The 18,337-nt window shown below is 43.0% G+C and overlaps 1 protein-coding gene across 1 annotated transcript in view; it reads left to right on the top strand.

The window, feature by feature from the left end:
- The window catches only part of LOC139211108 (homeobox protein Meis1), an 83,665-nt gene extending 66,985 nt beyond the window's left edge, over positions 1-16,680 (top strand). Inside the window, exons 10-13 of the mRNA XM_070841376.1 lie at positions 6,745-6,803; positions 8,329-8,418; positions 9,408-9,505; positions 14,753-16,680. Coding sequence (XP_070697477.1) covers positions 6,745-6,803; positions 8,329-8,418; positions 9,408-9,466 — 208 coding nt within the window. The 3' untranslated portion in view covers positions 9,467-9,505; positions 14,753-16,680. The remainder of the gene's footprint in view (positions 1-6,744; positions 6,804-8,328; positions 8,419-9,407; positions 9,506-14,752) is intronic.
- Positions 16,681-18,337: the final 1,657 nt, after the last annotated feature.

Below are 18,337 nucleotides of genomic sequence, written 5' to 3'. Positions count from 1 at the left end.
ATTAAGACACATACATTTAGATAATAAGATAATAGATATAAAATTCCCTAATTAAAGGATTTTAGGCGACCTGGTAGACTGGGCTTTGTCCTTACTGCAGTGGCCTGGGTTCGATTCTAGCCTGTGTCCCATTGCTGCATGTCATCCCCCTCTCTCTCCCAGTGGCTCTTAAGGATAAGTGGTAATGAAAAATGAATGAATAAAAGATTTAACTTGCATTCGTTTTTTGTGCGGTGTTAGAGACTGACCCTTAAGTGATTTGTGTGTGTGTGTGTGTGTGTGTGTGTGTTTGTTGCAAATAGAGCAAGCAGCTGTGTTAGTTTATTTAAGATAATCTGAGGCATCTAATCCAAGCATCAGAACTGAGAAAGACACGGAGGAGGAGAGAAAGAGGGGGAGGCAGGAGGTATATCTGGAAATGGAGAAGGGGGTGATTTATGACTTAACTCATCAACTCAGGAGAACAAGGGGAGAAACTCATAACTATAATTCCCTCTCACACCCACATGCAGTACTCTCATAAATATACACACATACAGTGTGCGGGTACATTCGTACAAATGCACTGCCACCCCCTGCTGCACATAAGATAATTTGTGAGCTCTATAATAAAATAACTACTTACACACGTGGACAAAATTGTTGGTACCCCTCTGTTAATGAAAGAAAAACCCACAATGGTCACTGAAATCACTTGAAACTTACAAAAGTAACAATAGATAAAAATTTACTGTAAATTAACCATTGAAAATCAGCCATTACTTTTGAATTGTGGTTCAACAGAATTATTTAAAAAAACAAACTAATGAAACAGGCCTGGACAAAAATGATGGTACCTCTATAAAAGATTGAAAATAATTTGACCAGAGGGACATGTTTAACTCAGGTGTGTCCTTTAATTGGCATCACAGGTGTCTTCAAACTCATAATCAGTCAGTCTGCCTATTTAAAGGGTGACAAATAGTCACTGTGCTGTTTGGTGACATGGTGTGTACCACACTGAACATGGACCACAGAAAGCGAAGGAGAGAGTTGTCTCAGGAGATTAGAAAGAAAATTATAGACAAGCATGTTAAAGGTAAAGGCTATAAGACCATCTCCAAGCAGCTTGATGTTCCTGTGACAACAGTGGCACATGTTATTCAGAAGTTTAAGATCCATGGGACTGTAGCCAACCTCCCTGGACGTGGCCGCAAGAGGAAAATTGATGAGAAATTGAAGAGACGGATAGTTTGAATGGTATCCAAAGAGCCCAGAACAACCTCCAAAGAAATTAAAGGTGAACTCCAAGGCCAAGGTACATCAGTGTCAGATCGCACCATTCGTCGTTGTTTGAGTCAAAGTGGACTTCATGGGAGACGACCAAGGAGGACACCACTGTTGAAAGCAAATCATAAAAAAGCGAGACTGGAATTCGCGAAAATGCATATTGACAAGCCACAAAGCTTCTGGGAGAATGTCCTTTGGACAGATGAGACAAAACTGGAGCTTTTTGGTAAGGCACATCAACTCTATGTTCATAGACGCAAAAATGAAGCATACCAAGAAAAGAACACTGTCCCTACTGTGAAACATGGAGGAGGCTCGGTTATGTTCTGGGGCTGCTTTGCTGCATCTGGCACAGGGTGTCTTGAATCTGTGCAAGGTACAATGAAATCTCAAGACTATCAAGGCATTCTGGAGAGAAATGTGCTGCCTAGTGTCAGAAAGCTTGGTCTCAGTCACAGGTCATGGGTCTTCCAACAGGATAACGACCCAAAACACACAGCCAAAAACACCCAAGAATGGCTAAGAGAAAAGCATTGGACTATTCTGAAGTGGCCTTCTATGAGCCCAGATCTAAATCCCATTGAACATCTGTGGAAGGAGCTGAAACATGCCATCTGGAGAAGACACCCTTCAAACCTGAGACAACTGGAGCAGTTTGCTCACGAGGAGTGGGCCAAAATACCTGTTGACAGGTGCAGAAGTCTCATTGACAGTTACAGAAATCGTTTGATTGCAGTGATTGCCTCAAAAGGTTGTGCAACAAAATATTAAGTTATGGGTACCATCATTTTTGTCCAGGCCTGTTTCATTAGTTTGTTTTTTTAAATAATTCTGTTGAACAACAATTCAAAAGTAATGGCTGATTTTGATTGTTTAATTTTCAATAAATTTTTATTTATTGTTACTTTTGTAAGTTTCAAGTGATTTCAGTGACCATTGTGGGTTTTTCTTTCATTAACAGAGGGGTACCAACAATTTTGTCCACGTGTGTACTTAAGTAGATGGAGATGTGCTGGGACATGGGACGGGATAATAATGTTTTGCAGGGATACAAGGTGTTACCTAAGAATTGGAATGAGGTGTATTTTATGTGTGTCAGCTCCAGTTGTATGCATGCTTATCTTGTGACTTATGAGTGTATTTGTGTGGGTAGAAAAGTGTAACCCAACTGCTTCTGTGTTCTTGGTTTTTAAAAATCGTGTTACGTAGGACAAATTTGTGTTGAAGTTACTTTTATTGAAGCAAGATCGGTTAATAAGTTATTTCCAAAAAAAAAAAAAAAAAAAATTCAGGTGAAAGAATTAATAAACAGAACTAATTGACGTAAAATAACAGAACGATGTTTTAGTTTGCATGAATGTGTGTGTTCACCAGTAAGAAGGAAGGATATATGGGCTAGGCGTTAATTGTGGTTGAGCAGCAGACAATCGATGCTAGCCGCGCAGTGACAACCTGATGATAAGTTACACGATTCTACCCGTCAGAGCTCGCTTTCTTTTTAGTGCTTTTAAATCACATTGATTGGCAGCCAGGAAGAGTGTGTGGTTACACAGTTATTTTAAGCGGCTCTCAGATTTGAATATGCATGTAAACCCCTGTTGGCGTGCACTGAAATCCACCGCCGGGCCTTGATGTGTGTGTGTGAGATGCTGGAATATCCAGCAGTGAGTAAATGTGAGCTGTGTGCATACCTGTGCATGTATGTGCACATTCTCTCAGATCGCTAATGTAATATTGGTAGTGGGTGCAAAGGACATGTGTATCTATGTGTATGTGCACATTTGTGTGTTTCAGTGTGTCTCTTATTACTAATATGATATTGGTAGTAGGCACAGGAAGTGTGTGTGTGTGTGTGTGTGTGTGTGTGAGTATGTGTGCCACAGAAATTGAGAACTCCACATGAATTTAAATCAACGAGCCTGCAGAGTAACCTTTTGTATATCCAATCTGCATCTTTCCACTGCTCGTTATTAAATTATCCCCTAATTGGTCACGCAACAAAGGCAGCTGATGAAAAAGACAATTTCTTGCTTTTAATTGGGCATTTCACGTGTGCTTCGTGTACACCTGTGTGCGGTTGCCTCGGCTCAGTGTGTCTGATTGTGTGTCTGTGTGTCTCGGGTGTAATGAGAATAGGACATTAGCAAGGGCTTGGCAGACGCCGTCGCAATCAGTTCCACTCTTTCCAGAGAAGGAGGGAGAGGGGCGGGAGGATTAATCCAGACATTAGCAATCTCAGAAGGAGAAATAGATTGGAGGCAGAACAACAAAGAATGAAATTCACCCAGTTTCCTTGTATGACTTTTAAGAGCCTTCAGTTGTGGCATAACACACCAACAATTTCGATCCACTTTACCATGGGTGCATGCATATGTCAAGCATGTGTGTCCATGCTGGGAATTCAACTCACACCCCTGGCAGCGTTCACACCACACTTGATTCCCTGAACTGCACAATGCCAAATTTTATTTTGAGTAATTTTTCTTCCTCCTACTTGTCTTTTGGTGTTTTTTTGCCCAACTTTAGGCGTACTACCAGTGGTGTGTCACGCCAAAATAGCCCAGCTATTGTTGCACTGAGCAGAGCTGAATAGTGCAGCTCATTGTGTTGTGATGGGAGGCAGGGGAATGAACAGGCCATAAACACTGGCCCTATAGCACCCAGGGGTCGTGCAAAGGTGAAGCCTCACTCCCCCTAATAGAGGAGCACCGCTTTTCTCTTTTCTCCCTTCCTCTCTTTCTACCCTCTCTCCATCACTCTTTATCTCTTCCTCTGTCTTTCCCTTTCTTATTTCCTCCCTCTTAATTCCCTCTTTTTTCTCTCCCTTCACCCCTGCTTCTCCCTCGCAGTCTTTCTCTCTGTCAGCTTATTAACGGTCACAGCAAGAGTGTCTGGTTTGCAAACCAGAGCCCCTTGCCTTTTTTTCCCCCCCCACTCTCTCACTCCTCCTTCCCTCCCATTCTCCTGCTCTCCATCGCTCCGTTCCCCTGGCTGCTATTATGAGAGGCATTTTATCCTTTGTTCCAGCCCCCATGGTGCATCTGGCCTCAGATATGGGGACGACAGGGACAGGAAACCGGCAAGAGTTTTTGCAAGGAGGAGGGGCTTTGGTGAGTTAGAGTGTGGGTTGGTTGCTGGGAGGTGGAACATCAGTTTCCACCATACAGGGAAGGAATGATAAGGAGGGAGTGAGCAGGAGAAGGAAACAGATACAGAGAGGGACAGAGAGGGAGGTATGACAGGCAGAGTCACTGTAGTTGTACTTGTAGTAATAGTAGCTGGACTTGTAGATCTAGTAGCAGAAGTGGCAGTGATAGTAGGATTATTACTTCACAGATATATAATAATCCTTATATTTAATCCTTAGAGTAACTAATCACTGGTGCCATTTTTTTTGGAGGTCACGTAAAGCTACAAGTCCACAGCATACAATATCTCCCCGAGGCCATCATACCAGGAACAAATGCCTGACTTTCTAAGTAGTGCGCACCTATTGCCAAAACAACCTCCTTTGTTGCATCAGTGTATTTTTGAGGGACGTAAAGGGAATCATAGTTTACAGGAGAGAAATAAAGAGGAAGGAAGATCAGAGGAAAAGAGACAGCAATGAAAGAGGAGGAAAGAGGTAAAGAGAAGGAGAGGTCAACAGTTAGCCAGCACTGGCCTCAAGTTGACCTCGTTCTTCTATAAAGGGCCTGAAGAGGAGAGGAGAGGAGAGTTAAAGGAATGCTCAGGCCTCCTCAACCCTCCTTGCCCTCTCTCCCTCGCTCCTCCTCCCATATCTCCCCCAGCAAAACAGGGTAGCGAGGGAGGAAGGGAGGGAGGGGGTGTTGGTGATAAAACTCCAGACGTTCCCTCATTTGATGGTGCTCTGCCATGTCAGTGCATTCTTGCATTCCTCCTGAGCTCTTTCTGTTTTTCTGTCCCCCCAAATTCCAATTTAAGATACTTGTAACAAATTGAGAGTAAAATTGTCAGCATCCAGCTCAAAGGCTGGCAAGATCCTCATTGGTTTTTCTTTTTCCTTTCTTTTACACAGATCATTTCACCTCACAGAAAGCTGTCCACCAGCACCCCTCCCAAAACGTAACAATATCTTTTAAGCAGCTTACAAGATGTAACAGCAATTATATAAAAACAATGCTAGGAAACTATTAGGCTGCTAATCATTCTATCGTTTTCTTGCTATCTGTCTCCACTACTTTGTCTCCTCATATCCCTGCAGCGCTGTCTTGAGATAGTGTGCAGAAAAAAGGATGAGCACCATAAAGCAGTTAAAGAAGGAATAAAACAGAGATATAAAGCAAAAGGGGCTCCATTCAGTAATTAGGAGTCAAACAGATGCACCAGCTAGTGTCCCTTTGTTTCTGTTCCTCCTTTCTTTTCTTAGACCTCTTAAATGCTCCTTTTTTTCCTTCAGAAGTGTTGCACGACTATTGTTTCCTTAAAGTTCATGCTCTCCCTTTTAGAGATGAAATAGAAGTGTCCGGTGGGGCAACAGCAGGAACACATAAATCAAGTCAGAAGTCCCAAGAGCCCTCTCTCCTTGGGGTCATTACAGGTCAAAGGGTCATTTCACAAGGGGTTTGGCTGAGCAAGGCCAGAGCGCTGCCTGTGTGAATGTGTGCAAGGGCGTGATTGTGTGTGAATGGATGCAGGAGAGGGAGAGAGATTTTAATATGAGTAACTGTGAGTGTGTGTGTGTGTGTGCGCCTGTGCGTGTACACAATAAATAGACCATGTGCTTTTACTGCAGGTCACAGGGTAAAGGGGTTTGTCCAAGGCGATATGTACCCAATCGTGCTCCTGTGAAAACACACAGACACTAAAAAAAAAAGCTCCTGCTGTCACAGAGTAACACATGGTCACCTGTCTTAACAGAGTATCACCCAAAACAATGCCTCTCACCAGTGGCAACGTAACATGTTTCTGTCAGCAACACTTCCCACACTGTCGCGCTCGAAGCCAAGTGTGTTAAACAGTCAGCAATCTCAGCTCGTCGTGAGGTGGAACGTCTCCAACAAGGCGAGATGGGTCGACATGTTTCAAACAGGCAGAGAGAGAAAATCCCGGTTAAGCCTCACCCCACAAAGACCCCAGTGTTCAGGCCGATGTGACTGTGTATAAGCTGAGGCTGTGCAAGTTTGTACAAGTCGTGGACTTCTGCATTTTGAGAGACAACTGCCTCAGTTGTTAAGGTTGTTAAGATGTGACTTTTGCTGTGGCTTTACTGGGGCTCAGGGTTGCTTAGGGGAGAATAATTTCTCCATATCACTGTTATGATTAGCTGAGAGAAAGAGGCTGGTTTGACAATGTGTTTGTTTTCCTAATGCGTGCCAAGATTTTCAAGCTCTTACTCAGCAATTTTTGCCTGATCTTTGTTTTGAGAAATACACTGACTGTTTTTGTCCGTCATTCTTCCTCCTCCTCCCTCTTTCCATCCATCCTCTTCCTTCTTCTCTTCATCTTATACAGGTTCATTAATGCCAGGAGGAGAATAGTCCAGCCTATGATCGACCAGTCAAACCGTGCAGGCAAGTCTCCTATAGTTACTGTATTCAAGTCGCGCAGGCGAAAGCCGTCCACACTCCATGCACCCCGAGGCCCCTCAGCTGGTAAATACAGGACTGATGCCCCCATCCTGGAATGTTCCAAACCTCCAGGGGCTTTCCCCCACACTGGTTTGACTGACCACTAAAATTAAGAACCAAAACGTTACAACATTAACTGCAACCATTAATCAATGTGATGTGCTATTTGAGGTGAGAAACTATTTATTAATTATAAAATATAATAATTTGGCTGAAAATTAGTTAATGATGAGTGGATTTATTTTTCTTAGCCCATAAACAAAACTAGCTGTGTTCTCAGTAAAGTTTGCTCTTAACCCCTTCCTCCCCCTTTGCCAACCAGGCAAAGGAAAAAAAACACTCAACCCTTCCTCCCTGGCTCAAACCAAAACATAAAGAGCTACACCCGGTTCTTTTTTTGGGTGACCGTTGTTTGGCTTTTTGGCTCCAGACCTGTTTTTACCCACACCCCTCTCACTCGTTTAAACTCCCCCCTCAGCCCTATTTGCGGCTGATTCAGGGAGCGAGGGAAGTGAGTGAGCGGTCCCCCTGGTGCATGGCTTGGTTTGGACTGCCGTAAACTTTATTACCTGTAATAGGGGTCAGAGGTCAGGGTGGCATAAGGGGCGCAGTAAAGTTCAAAGGCATTCAGTGGGGCTGAGTTCTTGCTTTTGCTTGACTGACCCCCAAACAGCCTGAATCGAAGGTAAGTGGATTTCTATGAGAGCAGAACAATGGAGGGGAGCGAAAAATAGGAACCCTATCAGATTTCACTTATCGTGGCTGCTCAGTTGTAGGCTGTATTTATTAGATAAAGCATTTAGGTAGAGGCACATTCTGGGAGCACTCAGCAAGAAGGACTTATTGTTGACACAAAGGAAAACTGATCACAGCGGCAGCCTGGAGCTCATTTTGTTCTTTTGACCATGTGTATAATCATACATTGATAGGAGCAGCAATTGTGTTAAATTAATTATGTAATTATGTTAAAAGTGTAAGTGTGCAGTGTAAGGTGCGAAAGGGCCATTTTTTCCTACACAACAAGTCATGATATGTATTGTGCAAACAGGTGATTATAACAACCTTAAACATACATAAAAAGAGAAAAAAAATCTCTATGCTCAGAGAAAATGAGAAGAGTTTTAGCTTTTAGCTTGCTGAAATGTTTTATTGTTGTCACCTCATTTTTAAACAAGAGTCCCTATGTGTTTTAAGTTAACCATAGTGTGTGTTGAACTCTCTCAGTCTGATCCGTATTAGAGCATTTAGACGCATTAAAGTCTACCAGGGGCTTACATTAGAGAGCCGGTTGGACAGACACGGAGCAGAATGACGCTGAAAGACAACGGTGGCTCCCTGTGCGTGCACCGGCCAACAGATGATCCCGCTTCGGCCACTGAACCTTAATTAAAAGCACTAATTGACCACTCCGTCCCCTCCCTCCAATCCCTCTACCCCTCCCTCCCTCTGTCTCCTCCTCTATCCACAGTAAGTCAAGGAGCTCCCTACAATCCAGATGGCCAGCCGATGGGGGGCTTCGTCATGGACGGCCAGCAGCACATGGGAATCAGACCACCTGGTAAGGCTTTCTCTCTGTGTCTGCTCCTTTCTTTCCTCCCCTGCTCTTCCCATCTTTCTCCTTTCTTTCCTCTCCTTGATCATTTTGATACCTTTGCCCTCCTTTTGCCCTCTTCTTTACTCTTGCCTCTTTATTCCTCCCTCATTTGTTCTCACTCCTCTCTCCTCTGATTCATATATTTCATCCCTTCTTTCTAACCCTTTTTGCTCATCTTCTAACAGTATCTCAAGGTGTCATTGTGTTTCATACGGTATCTGCCATGTTGTTAGTTTATTCTACCAGCACGGTTTCTCACACGCAAGCACTTAGTGGAAGCTATATGGTCGCTGTGTGGTGCTTTAAGTGTAAGCTGGGCAGTATGTGCACTCTCAAACACAATGATAAAGATACACACAGCACAGACACACATACTGCTACCTCCCCCTCCCTCGACACACAAACCAGAACAGGTGTGGTCAATCACATTACACAACCATCTCCTTTTTTGACTCCCACTCCCTCGCTCTCAGTCCCTCTCTCTCACGCCATCAGGTCTAATCCCAGAGTTTGTCCTTAAGCTCCTCTCCTCCTCTATCCCCTGTTTTCTGGGATTCTCTCAAGTCTCTAACCCTATCTCACCCTCCACTCAAAGTCAGCAGGTTTGGATAAACTGTCAGGCTACTTAAACCCCCCCCCCCCCCCCCCACATCACCACACCTCGCCCTGCCAGATTTAAGCCAGCGCTCCTCTGCTATGTTGTCTGTCAAGTTAGTTTCATAGAAAAAAACATCTCTGGTATTTACCTCAGTGTTTTTCCTTTCAGTCTGCAACATTTTCCTGGTTACACTTGGTTGCAATAACTTAATAAAGGCATAAGCATTTGCTGTCTCATTAAACTGCATTAATTAATTAAACTGCAACTTATATAACTTTAGTTATATTGCTTAGACATATTGCACTTTTGTACCATGGTTTAGCATTTAAAAACTCAATCCCTCTGTGTTTCTCAGGACCAATGAGTGGAATGGGCATGAACATGGGCATGGAAGGTCAGTGGCACTACATGTAGCCCCGCCCTAGTCCAACCAATCGCAACACAAAGGAGGATGTAAGTACTCATAGACACACACCGACTTACACTGAGAGATTTTCTAACTTTCCAGAGTCAGCAAAGGCGTGTCTACAACATTTTAAATGAGGGTGCCAGACTCGAACATACAGTACATTATTCATGTATACATTTACTTACTCAGGATATGTGAATCTGATATTAGGTTGCACTTTAAAGCGTTCATAAAAAACATATCTCTGACATTTTGTACCAATGTACTATAAAAAACTTGACAATGTAAAAGAGTTTTAGATAGCAAAAGTCCTTGTTTGCAAATGGCTTTTCTCCAAACTGATATATTTGGGAGTAATTAATTTGCACTTTTTCCTGTGTTCAAATTGTTTCTGTGTTACAAACACACTCTTGTTCTTCCTGGGCCGGTTTTTCTCTCTCTGTCCCACCCTCAGTCTGGCGATAAGAGCCTTTGATCACAACCTTGTAACTCTCGGTGTATGAAATGTGTGTGCGTGCATGTGTGTGTAGCTGTTTCACATATCTAATAGCTACAGGACTGAACATCCTCCGTATCAGGAAGGAAAAAAAAGAAAAAAAAGAGAATTTTCAGGATTAAAAACAAGCAAAACAACCTAAGAAGGGCAGAGGAGACAGAAAAAAACAGACAGGTTGAACACATGTATGTGTGTTCATACTCTTATACAATATACAAACAGAATTTATTGATAATAATCAATGATACAAATATGTTTTGAATGTTTGAGTACCTATTAAATTTCAAAAATTGAAATGATTGAATATCAAGTGTGTTTGTGTGTGTGTGTGCATGTCAAACAGATAGGACGAGAAAGAAGGCGAGTGGGGCAAAGAAGGGAGAGAGGAGGAGGTGATGAGAAGGAAAGAAGGCGGGGATGGGTCGGGACAGGGGGTGGGTGGTGAGATGGGGTGGGGGACTGGGAGGGGAGCAGGTAGGACGTTGCCATGGCAACAGACTGATTGGCAAAAATGTAAGCAGTCGTCGCTGGTGCAAGGAGAGGAAAGGAGAGAGGGAAGTGAGCGCCCCTTAAGTGTCATAAATCTGCTAGGTTGCTGTTGATGCATGAGCCACATTAATACACACACTAACCAGCTAGAGAACCCCCCCCCCCCCCCCCTCCACCCCCTCCACCCGCTCCCCTCTCTCTCTCTGTCTTCCTAATGCTCTCTCTCTCTCACTCCCTCTTTGTGGTTTTTCTCACTGTCAATTTTCTTCTTCTATGTCTTTCACACAAACACCTTTTTTGTGTTTCTCTTTAATTCCCTGCCTCTCTCTCTCCCTTTCTCTCACCTCCTCTCCCCTTCTCTCCCTCCCTCCCTCCCTCCCTCTCGCCCCAGGGCCAAATAGACTCCCACATAATTCTGGATGTATACAGGCTTGGTGTTGTCACAGTGCACAGTGTGTATAAAGTGGCTACGGGTCCAATCGTTGTGAAACATCATTGTTTAGTGTGTTAGTGTGAATTAGTATTTGTACGCCATATGTTTGTGTGTTTGCGTACACCTGTGTGGGTGAGTTTCTACCATATACAAACATTCATATGTGAAATACATGCATTTGTCCATGTGTTGGTGTGCATGTCTGTATTATTGTGTATGGGTGTGTATGTATGTGCATGTGTGTGTATGGTAATAGGATTACTCCTGGCACAGGGAGGGGACACAAACTAGTGCAAAATGGAGGAGGTAGCCAGCAGGGTATGGAGCTTAGCTGGGCCTAATTGACTAGATCCAAATTAAATATGCCATCACCAGAGGTGTGACCAATGGATTTGACTTATTCAGTTTACAAAAATAGAGACCATTAACCCTCTACAGAATGCGCGTGCGTGTGTGTGCATGCGTGCCACAATGGAAATATGCTGTCCTTGTTTCTGTCACAAATGTCCACAGCCAGAGCAAAGACAGAAAATCTCACATCGAATGGCATCTTTCAGGTTTGAAATGCAGGGAGACATGGTAATAGAAAGGCTTGCTCGCAGAATGAGACGTGTGTGTGTGTCTGTGTTTATGTGTGCAAGTGTGTAAACACGAGGGCTGGTTCGCCGTGTCCAAGCTGCCTCTTTCCAGCAGCTGCTAGCCTTCCCAGCAGACCTTGCTTTAAACAGCCTCAATTTGCCTGCTGAATCTTGTAATTGGGCCACCAGAGGAATCCTCTGCGAGACAGGCAAAGCACAGAGAAGACGAGTAGACAGCGGAAGAAAAAAGACAGAGAGAGAGAGATAGAGGGGTAGACAGAAAGAGGGAGGGGCGGATGAAGAGATGGCGAGCGAGAGAAGCGTAAACGACAAGAGGGAGGGGAACTGGAGGAGGGAGGGAAGAAGAAAGAGGCTGGGAGAGAAATGGTGACAGAAATATGTCTCCTCTTCCTCACGACTAGTTGTTTCTTCACAGCTTCATTAGCTAGCCGCCACTATATGCTAGCCTGTCTCCGTCAAACATAGCTACTTTCCTTTCTAGGTCAATTAAATGTAAGCGATGCGTTATATTCTTTCATGACCAATTAAATTAATAGGTTATTACGGGATGGGGGGAAACGGTTATCTTATTTGATTAAGAGAGCACAGGTTCATTATATTTTATAAGCAATTTTCATTAGCAGAGTTGAGGTTTTGTTACCGCAGGGCTAAATTGAGCGGTTATTGTGCTGAGCCTTGATACAGAAGGTGTGCCTAGCAGTCACACTGCAACATTAGTTAAAACTAAAGCCAATTAGTCCTGCTCAGTGAAAAGCGTTATGCTTTCCACCCAGTGATGATTACAGAGCTTATATCCCCTTGCGAAACAATACACCTGTCAGCAGAGATGAATCCCAGCAAGTGAAGCAGAAGTGAGCGGAGCCTTTGATAGCGATGAGAATGACTCTCGGATGACCCTTACCCTCTTTCCCTTCTTCCTCTCCCCTGCTTTCCCTGTTCCACAAAATTAGCCAGGGGTGGCCCCTGAAAACTGTAATTTTCAGTTTCAGGACAATAGTTATCACAGGGTGGAAGAATTAATTATGGTGCAGAGCGTATGGAATTTTTTGGGCCCTCCCCACGCTCAGCTTTTCCCCAAAATGTCGGGTAGAACGCTTGAGTGAACGCTGCCTGTAACCCCTTTGCTGCCAATCTCGGCTGGAGACCCTTTGTCCCAAGATTCACTGCTCCAATCATTAAGCACAAATTTGTTAACCTTCTGCTGAGGGGTCAAGATCCCTCCCATCACCCCCCACTACCATGCACCCTCCCACTGTCACCCCCCACCCTCAACTTCTTTTTCTGGTGGATGAACTTTTACTATTAACGAACATTGGAAAAAACAGGTCCCGATGGGGATTTTGTGCCCCCTCGTATTGTCCATGTGAATGTGTGTCCCTGTTGATTTGGCCCCTCTGGAGTCCCTCTTAGAGCTTAAGAAAGGAGGCCTACAGCTCAATGTATTGATTGGCTTATGAAGTGAAAAACCTCATTAGCACACATAACAATTATTAGGACTGGATTTACCTCCTTCTTCAGGAACACTCTCATTAACCAGGGATACATATGCAAGAGCTTCAAAAAACTTAAAGTCGCATCCAGTAGATTTTTATTTTGGGATGCTCTTAGTTGTGTAGTTGTGGTGGTGTTTAGGCACTAGCCAATTAAATAGTGAGTTTTGAGTTTCCTACTTATGTTTAGTTTCTGTATTACAGCAGTGCACTAGCTACATATCTCAGAAGTTTGGAACACAGATATTTAATTGTATGTAAATTCATTATATCATTGCTATAAACACGGACGTGGTCTGCACTGCATTTAAGCTAGCATCGCTAATGACTTGGCTTGCCACAGGTTATGTCCCACAATAGAGAGGTCACGAGTTTCATGCCATTAGGTCCAGAAAGATATGTAACCCCTACCCCCTCGCTCATTGAAAAGAAGTTAATTGAAGCTAGCACGGCTCACATAATAGCTCACCCTGTGCTTACGCAAGTCACACCTATTCTCTTTAGTAGCCCAGGTGAAAACTGATGGATGAGGAGAATAACAAACGAGGGCCCTTGCGTTGGCTCCTCTGTTGTCCTCTCCCCACTGCACCTCATTGTCCTTTTCCCTGCCTGCCTTTGTGTCATCTGTAGTGGCCCTCTTGTGTGTGTGGTGAACGTGTGGACAGGGCCCTGGGCGCTCTCAGGTGACGGGCAGCCGTGAGCCTCACCTCTACTCTTTGGTTTTGACAACAATGGCCGTGGTGCCTCAGCGGTGACTTTCTACCAGCAGAGATGGATGGCGGCTATTGTTAGCTTTAAAGAGAGGAATGTAGGGAGAGAAGAGGTTGAAGATGGATTTCTTTGCGTCATTTTTTCAATGTACGAGTTGGTTTGATGGCATGCAGCAGGTTGTGTCGTTTTACAGGGTTTTGGTTGATATGTAACATAAATCGGGTAATTACAATACAAGATATTTAGATTTTGTATTAAGCTGTAAAACAAGTCACTGATGCAGTTACTAATGCATTCAGATGCTGACTGTAAATGATCAAAAGATAAATCAAAGACTAATTTTAAGTTTCCTTGTAGTCCTGTTAAATAGATTATCCAGGAAATGTTAAGTACTGGACCTCGGTGTCACTTAAAGTCGATCATGTGTGTTTGGTCTCTAAGTCCTCTCCTACTGTTAAAGTAGCATTACTGAGGGTGTAGGATTAACTTGCTAAACCCTCCAATGCTCTCTCTCCCTCTCATACATCCACACAGTCTTAGTGAAGGGCAGGCTTGGGTCTGTATTCTGACCCATATTAGCACTATGGTGGATTTGCAGCAGTCCTACCACGTTCATGTGCCATCGGCCTGGAAATGTAACTTGAGAGTCTGCTTTCTAAAGTCTAGTGTGATCTATTGTCGTATTTAATGAATGATTAATATCATCTAACTCATTCAACAGTTTTCCTTTAGCAGTTAAATCCTTTGTGCCCCATTGATGGGGATGACATGCTAACTTGCTCAGAGCTTAATACTGTATGCATGACTTTCTACATATGCCAGAGTTTTTAAAGCGTTTACCTTTATACACTGAAGAAATTACATTTCACTGCCATCAGGTGAAACCATGTTGTCTCTACAACATCAGCACTGATCAGTTGAGTCTGAATGGCTTTTAATCCATCTGACTTCTAACTCTAAAATAAATCCTCTCTCTCATCAGCCATTTACGTCAGATTCCAATCTGTTTTTACCAAAATTCAAACTCATTTACCTTTGCTTTGGCTAACCATTTCCATCTCCTCTTTCCTCAGAACTGCAGGGCAAACCAGGGGATCACCTGTCTCACTGAGGCCTACGGAGCATGGGGACGGGACTCCTCGACTTCCTGACGACGGCAACAACAAGTAACGGCAGCCCCTCTGTCGACTTCCAGGACCCAACAACATTTTATTTGGCTGATATCAGGAACATGGAAACCTTCCATGACTGCCTACAATCCTACAGTCTATGTATCCAGCCATGGTGATGCACAGAAGATCAAACCTCGTCAAACCCAGAACACCCCCTGTCCTGACAGACCCCTGCTTCCTCTCTCATGGGCAGTAGACTTCGCCCCCTTGCCACCGCCCACAAGGTTCACATGGATTCCTCTATTAAAAGTGATTGCGATTGCGAGCATAGATGACACATGAGAGACACACTGTGTCCTTTGCCTGTACCTTTGGTGAATGCAGCACCTGGTGATATATTCTAGACTCTTTGGTAAACAAAAGAGACTTCCTGTGAAGAGCACTCGACTCTTTGGGACGATGGGATTGGACCAAGGAGAAGCCAATGTCTGTATCTGACAGGACACTAACAAAGCAAAAGAGGTGCCCTTTAAAAAAATATAGCGGATTGAAACATGAAAGGAGGGAAAGCGAGAGAAAAGAAATTAAAAGTATAACTATATCAACCCCTAGTTTGGGAAGCAAGTGGAGAAAGAAAATATACTGTATACTGTTGTAAAATTACGCTGGACTCTCACAAGAACTGGGAATTTAAGTATTGTAAATGCTATTGTATTGTTCTGCATATTATGTTGTTTCTAATAGATTTTTTAAAAAAAGGATGTGAACTTTTTTCTCTTTTTTTTCTGATTTCTTTCCACACTATGTGTGTGCCGTATCTCCATCAAATTTGACTTCCTGCCCCCTTCCTCCATTGAATCACAATGCATTTTTAAAAGAAAAGCGAATAAATGGACAATTCGATCAGTCTGTCTTTTCTCGCAGGCCTTTATTTGGATGATAAGAGTGTGATTCAGATGTCCTTTATATGTTTTTCTTTTCTTTTAAACTTACAGTGCACACGGCCCATCCACAAACATGCAGGGTGCTACCAACATATATTGCTGTTGCTGTGTCTACACCTTGTAACTCCAATTCTGGTGATTTTTTTTTTAACATCCATATCAACTGATTATTTGTTCTTCTACTGGTGCAAAGTTTTTATTGGTATAGAAAATTCTCTGAGCATTTTGGATCATAAATCTCTCTCGTAACACATTGGATTAACCCCAAACACAAGTTTCTGAGAAGTTAACATTTTGGGTGTACAAGGTTTTTAATCCATTTGCCATCATATACTCTGTCTACATGAGGACAGACCCATAATATAGGTGTCAATGTTGCTAACATCATGACAGGATAACAAACATGATACAGAGCTGCACTTAATGCTCAAAATCAATCTAAAAAATCACCGTGGATGGGAAACCACAAGTGTGTGTCCCACAAACATGCTGTTTCCTGTTTTTCTCCATGTATGTCTATGATTGAGAGTCCCTGAAAGTCTATTCCAGTGTCCTATTGATGTGTTTTATGTCACAAGGCCGAACACTCGCATGGCCAATGGATTCTCATCCCCTCAGTGTTTGATGCGGCCTGATAACAGGGAGAAGCAGAGGCTCTGGGAAAACATCATTTATACTGGAGTCCATTCATTTTGATTTAACCAGATGATGTAATGCTGATCAACAGACAGGAGAGAATGTAAAAGTCACTGTGTGTGTGTGGCAGTATGCATGTGAGGGGGAATGTGTGTGTGCTTGTGTGGGTTATCAATGCATCCATTATCCATTGCTTCAAACATGTATTACGCACATCTTTAAGATTCCTTTGAAGACAAGTCATGTTTCTTATGCTTTTACTTTGAAGGGTATATATGTACATCTGTGTTGTAAATAAATACTTTTTGTTCAAATAACAGAACTCATAACTAGTCTCACATTATCTTCCCACTCGCAGATAAAAAAAAAAACGTACATGTTACTGCCTGTTAAGATGATTTTAACAAAAAGCAAATAACCCCACAAGTGATGTTGTAGAGCTAAATTAGGCACAAACATGTTTTCATGTCGACAGATGCCCATTAAGGAGAGCAGAGGTCCATTTATTCTTAAAGAAACATGCACTTAAGTCAACCCCCCCCCACCACCACCCCCCAACGCTGTGGATAATGTGCAGCTAATGCACGCGTTATGCTGTAATATTCTCACACATGAACATGGGAGGCGAGGAGAGAGGGGCTCGGCAAGAAAGCGAATTATCCTTCATTTAGCATTAAAATTCATTTAGGTAAAACTGCTACAAACACCTAAATGGGAAGATTAGTTCTCCCTCACGCCTTGTTGCCTGCAGTCAAAGGGCTCCGCTTGAAGCCCGGCGCTGTGCAGCCGATGTTGTCTCCGGGACACAGAGCACTTCAGGAGCACTGAGGAGACGAGGAGACGAGAAGGAGAGGAGAAGAGCGAGTTTTGTCTAATTGATACATTTCTGAGAGCAGCCCTGAATCCCAAAGTCAGTGTCTTGTTTTTTTTCAAACCAGCGAACAAAAGAGAGTCTGTTTTATCCATAACAATATCCGCGTGTAAATCAATACTCTCCCCTTCTCCTTCTCTATCTCTCCCCCGCGCAACTATTGTGTTTTTACTGCCTTTGCCGAAGTGACTGCTATTTACACTAAAGAAGAAGAAGGAAAAAGACTCGCTCTTAAAAAACCCAGGCGACGTTTTAATTACTTCGCCTCTCCACCATGGCTGGAAAATCCGAGGCTGTGAAATGTGAATTCCTGAGCCTTTGGCCGCTGGGAACTGTGGAGACAGAGGAGAAAGCCCATGCTTGACTGCCCTCTTTAGGGAGGCCTGGTAACTGTCCGGGGCAGGGACGTTTGGAGATGGCGCACGGCACCACCTCTCCTTTTACGCACGGGCGTGAACCACACAAAAACGTGTTTGGAAGTTTTATGAAATAAATGAATGCATTAAAAAGGAGGAAAAGCTACGACGAGACTAGATAAGAAAGAGTTTTGCTGCAACAACAGAGTGCACTGCAAAAATATCTTTCTATCTCCTTTGGTCTTATATTTGATATGAAAAGCACTTTTTTTTTGAAAATGTACTAGTCAGGTAAAACAATTACTGTCCTCACTGAATTTTATTTCCGGGATTTAGTTTAACAAGTCTCAACGTCTTCGTCACTTCTGTCCACTAGAAACAAGTCAGATATTTAATTCACTTACATTCTTCAAATAACTTGATTTTTATTTTTCTCACCTCTGTCCCATTTTAAGCATAACTATATTAATATTCAATTCCTGATTAAATAATAATTGGTTCCATTTATTGATTGATGTAAAGACGGCTTTTCATTATGAGCACTAGCTCTACGTTTATGATCAGATGTAAAAATTCTGACATGATCGTGATGTTGAATGTTTATGGACATTTTTGTCACAGCTGACCTATTTTTTTTTTTTACTGATATGTGAATGGAAGATGCCTTTTAGCTGTTTGTGTCCTCTGCGGTTTAAAATCGTTATGAAACTCCGTGAAGTTTGACTTGTGCTAATTTCAA

The sequence above is a fragment of the Pempheris klunzingeri genome, chromosome 12 (genome assembly GCF_042242105.1).
Source record: "Pempheris klunzingeri isolate RE-2024b chromosome 12, fPemKlu1.hap1, whole genome shotgun sequence".
Lineage (NCBI taxonomy): Eukaryota > Metazoa > Chordata > Actinopteri > Acropomatiformes > Pempheridae > Pempheris > Pempheris klunzingeri.
This window is presented reverse-complemented; position numbering and strand designations above follow the sequence as displayed.